The following is a 4050-nucleotide window of genomic DNA, read 5'->3' as shown; positions in this document are numbered from 1 at the left end:
GGGGGAGGGGGGCCGCGCGCCGGGGCCTCGCTCGCTGCTGCCGCCGCCACCGCCTGCCTCCCCCTCGCCGGAACCGGAACCGCCGCCGCCGCCCACACACTTCCGCGCACGCTCCGCACGCGCTTCCGCTTCCGCCCCGCCGCCGCTGACGCAAGCGCGCTGGCGGCGCCGCCTCTGGGCCACGCCCCTCCTAGTGGGCCACGCCCTCCGCTCAGACCACGCCCCCTGCGCTCGGCACCCACCCTCCCCCCCGCCCCGCGCCGACGGCGGCTGCGTAGGGACAAGAGTGCGCGGAAGGCGAAGGGCGCCCCCGCGGGGTGGGCGGGGTGCGCGGCGACCCACGGGGACCCACGGGGACCCACAGAGCCTCATAGCAACCCACTGGTGACCCACCACGGCCCGTAAGGACCATAGTGACCCATAAGGGACCCGTAACGACCCACTGCGACCTGCAAGGACCCGTGGTGACCCATAGCAATGCATTGGTGACCCCCAAGGACCCGCGGTGACCCATAGAGATCCATGGATGACYCACCACAACCCACAGGGACCCACTGCTGACCCATGGAGTCCCATAGGGACCCATTGATGACGCACCACAAGCCATGGTGACTCCTGGGGACCCGTGGGGACTCGTGGTGATCCATGATGACCTATAGCAATGCACGATGACCCATGGTGACCCCCAGAGACTCATGGAGACCCATAGGGGCACACGGAGTCCCATGCAGATCCATTGAGGACCCACCACATCCCACAGGGAACCATGGTGTCCCATAGGGATCCATTTATGATCCACCACAACCCATGGAGACCCATAGGGACCCGTGGTGATCCACAATGACCCATGGAGACCCCCGGAAACCCATGGAGACCCACCACATCCCATGGGGACCCATGGAGTCCCAGAGAGATCCATTGATGACCCACCACAACCCATGGAGACCCATAGGACGGAGACCAGGACGCTCCGTGGGACGTGGTCCATCTCACCAACATTTATTGGGGGGTGACGGGGCTGGGGGCGCCCGGCGGCTCCTTCCCAACGGAGGCCGYTCCGGATCGCCCGGAAAAGGAGGTTGGGAGTGACTGGTTTTCCCGGGGTAACTGGGGGCGGCTCGGCATTCCCGGCAGCGGGATGTGCTCCAGCCCTTCCCGGGGCGGCTCTCCGGAGCGTGGGGACACGGAGCCTTTGCCGGTGCCTGCAGCCATCCCGGCATCTGCCGCCCATTCCCACTCCCTCTTTCCATGCCGTGCCCGAGGATCCACTTTCCCCGGAGCCGCCGGGACTAGGGGCAGCCTCCGCGCCGCGCCGGGAGCGCGCTCCATCCCGGAGCATCCCGGAGGCTCCGCCGCCTCCGCCTCGTTCCCAAAGAGCCTCCGAGGGCTTCGCGCGGGAGGCCGGAGGAGCCGGGGGCCGGAGGCTCCCGCGGCGGGAGCGGGCCGGGGGCCGCGGGGTGGGGGGTCGGGTTTGGCACACGACGCACGTTAAAGCCCTTCCCGTAAATCCCGACGCTCCGGCTCTGCCGGCGCCTGCGGGAAGAGGGGAGAATCCTGAGGCTGCGYGGGAGGCCGCGCGGAGGGGCCGGGAATGCGGCCGGACCTAGGTCACCTCCTGGGCGCCGCTCTCCGAGGGCCGGCGGAGCTGCTCGTGCGCCGGCGCTTCCTCCGRCAGGCTCCGCTCCGGGTTGTTCTCGGGAAGACGGAGGCCCTGCCGACGGAGGCCACTCGCAAAGGGGGCGGGAAGGGGACAGCGCCGCGGGGAAGGGGCTCCGCGGGGACCAGGCGCCCATGGAGCATCCGCCGGGATCGGCCGGCGGCTCCGCAGGGATCGGCCGGCGGCTCCGGAGGCCGGAGGGGCCTCACCTGGTCCTTGCCCTCCGGGGGGCTCCTCCGCACGATCTCGGCGTACTGGGGGTCCGAGGGGCTCTCGGCCGCCGGCCCCGGCGGGGGGGCAGCTGGGCGGGAGCGGCGCGTGAGAGCCGCGCGGCTCCGGCAGCCCCGCATCCCGGGATCCCGGCAGCCCCGCATCCTGGCATCCCGGCACCCCAACATCCCAGCATCCCAACATCCCGGCACCCCAACATCCCCGCATCCCGGCATCCTCGTATCCCGGCACCCCAACATCCCAGCATCCCGGTATCCTGGCACCCCAACATCCCAGCATCCCAACATCCCGGCACCCCAACATCCCAGCATCCCGACATCCCCACTTCCCAACTACCCGACATCCTGGCATCCTGACACCACGGCATCCTGGCATCCCAGCACCCCAACATCCCAGTATCTGAACATCTTGACATCCCGGCATCCCGACATCCCCACATCCTGGTATCCCAGCATGCTGATATCCTGATATTCCAGTAGCCTGACAACCCGGCATCCTGACATCCCAACATCCTTGCATCCTGACATCCTGGGATCCCAGCTTCCTGTCACCCTGACATCCTAGCATCCTAATATCCCAGCATCCCACTATCCCGGCATCCTGGCATCCCAACCTCCTGCCACCGCAGCATCCCCCTATCCCGACATCCCATTATCCCGACCTCCCGCTCCAGCCTTGCCTGGCTCGGCCGCCTTCCCGCCGCTCCTGCGCCAGCACCACAGGGCTGCTCCCAGGCTCCCGGCCAGCAGCACCAGGCTCAGCCCCACGTAGCCCGACACGGACCAGGACACGGATCCCCCTGGAGAGCCGCAATCCACGGAAATCCGTGCCCCCCTGCACCCGAGCGCTCCGGACCCCATCCCGGCTCTCACCCGCGCCCTGGCAGATCTCCCGCAGGTCGAACACGACGACCTTGCGCTCGGCCGGGCTGCTCACGGTGCACACGTAGGTGCCGTTGGCGGCGGCGGGCGGCAGCGCCAGGCGCAGCGCGGTGCCGTCCCCGTTCCCGCCGCCGCCGTCCCCGCCGATCCCGCCGTTCCCGCCGTCCCCGCGGCTCCAGGTGACGTTGATGCCGCCCTCCGCCTGGCACTGCAGCGTCACGTTGCACCAGCGCGCCGTGCGGGCCAGCACGCGGCTGCGGCCGCGCGGGCTGCCCAGGGGCTCTGCGGCGGGCGGGCGCTGCGTTAATCCGGAGCACCGGCACCGGCACCGGCAGGGACCCCGGAGCYGCGTCCTCCGTGCTCGGGCCCTGCGCGTCTCCCCGGGGGCTCTTTTTCCCGGTGGATCCCGCTCGCTCCGGGGCTGCTCCCGGTGCCCGCGGGTGCTTCCTGCTGATTGTCCCGTGTCCCTGCGGGATCCCCTGGACCCTGTGTTCCTGCTGGATCCCGTGTCCCTGCTGGATCCCCATGTCCCTATTGGATCCCCTGGATCCCATGTCCCCGCTGGATCCCCATGTCCCCACTGGATCCCCTGGATCCCATGTCCCCGCTGGATCCCCATGTCCCTATTGGATCCCCTGGATCCTGTATCCCTGCTGGATCCCCATGTTCCCGTTGGATCCCCTAGATCCCGTATCCCTGCTGGATCCCAATGTCCCTGTTGGATCCCCTGGACCCCGTGTCCCTGCTGGATCCCAATGTCCCTATTGGATCCCCTGGATCCCGTGTCCCCACTAGATCTCCTGGACCCTGTGTTCCTGCTGGATCCCGTGTCCCTGCTGGATCCCCATGTCCCTCTTGGATCCCCTGGATCCCATGTCCCCACTGAATCCCCTGGATCCCATGTCCCCGCTGGATCCCCATGTCCCTCTTGGATCCCCTGGATCCCATGTCCCCACTGAATCCCCTGGATCCCATGTCCCTGCTGGATCCCCATGTCCCTATTGGATCCCCTGGATCCCGTATTCCTGCTGGATCCCCTGGACCCTGTATCCCTGCTGGATCCCCATGTCCCTATTGGATCCCCTGGATCCCATGTCCCCATTGGATCCTCTGGACCCTGTATCCCTGCTGGATCCCCGTGTCCCTGCTGGATGCCCTGTCCCCTGTGTCCCTGCCGGATCCTGTATCCCTGCTGGATCCCCATGTCCCTATTGGATCCCCTGGATCCCGTGTCCCCACTAGATCTCCTGGACCCTGTGTTCCTGCTGGGTGCCGTGTCCC

The 4050-nt window shown here is 68.2% G+C and overlaps 1 protein-coding gene across 1 annotated transcript in view; it reads right to left on the bottom strand.

Annotated features, from left to right (window-relative positions):
• Positions 1-1453: 1453 nt before the first annotated feature.
• The window catches only part of LOC112953538, a 3149-nt gene continuing 552 nt past the window's right edge, over positions 1454-4050 (bottom strand). The window contains exons 2-6 of the mRNA XM_026046617.1: positions 2761-3067; positions 2568-2687; positions 1867-1958; positions 1604-1711; positions 1454-1533 (exon numbers count right to left, since the gene is read on the bottom strand). Of these exons, the coding sequence (XP_025902402.1) occupies positions 1604-1711; positions 1867-1958; positions 2568-2687; positions 2761-3067 (627 nt within the window). The 3' untranslated portion in view covers positions 1454-1533. The remainder of the gene's footprint in view (positions 1534-1603; positions 1712-1866; positions 1959-2567; positions 2688-2760; positions 3068-4050) is intronic.

The sequence above is a fragment of the Nothoprocta perdicaria genome, unplaced genomic scaffold, assembly GCF_003342845.1.
Source record: "Nothoprocta perdicaria isolate Ctin4 unplaced genomic scaffold, notPer1 scaffold_450, whole genome shotgun sequence".
Taxonomy (NCBI): domain Eukaryota; kingdom Metazoa; phylum Chordata; class Aves; order Tinamiformes; family Tinamidae; genus Nothoprocta; species Nothoprocta perdicaria.
The sequence above is the reverse complement of the archived record's forward strand: the minus strand, read 5'-3'. Positions and strand labels throughout refer to the sequence as shown.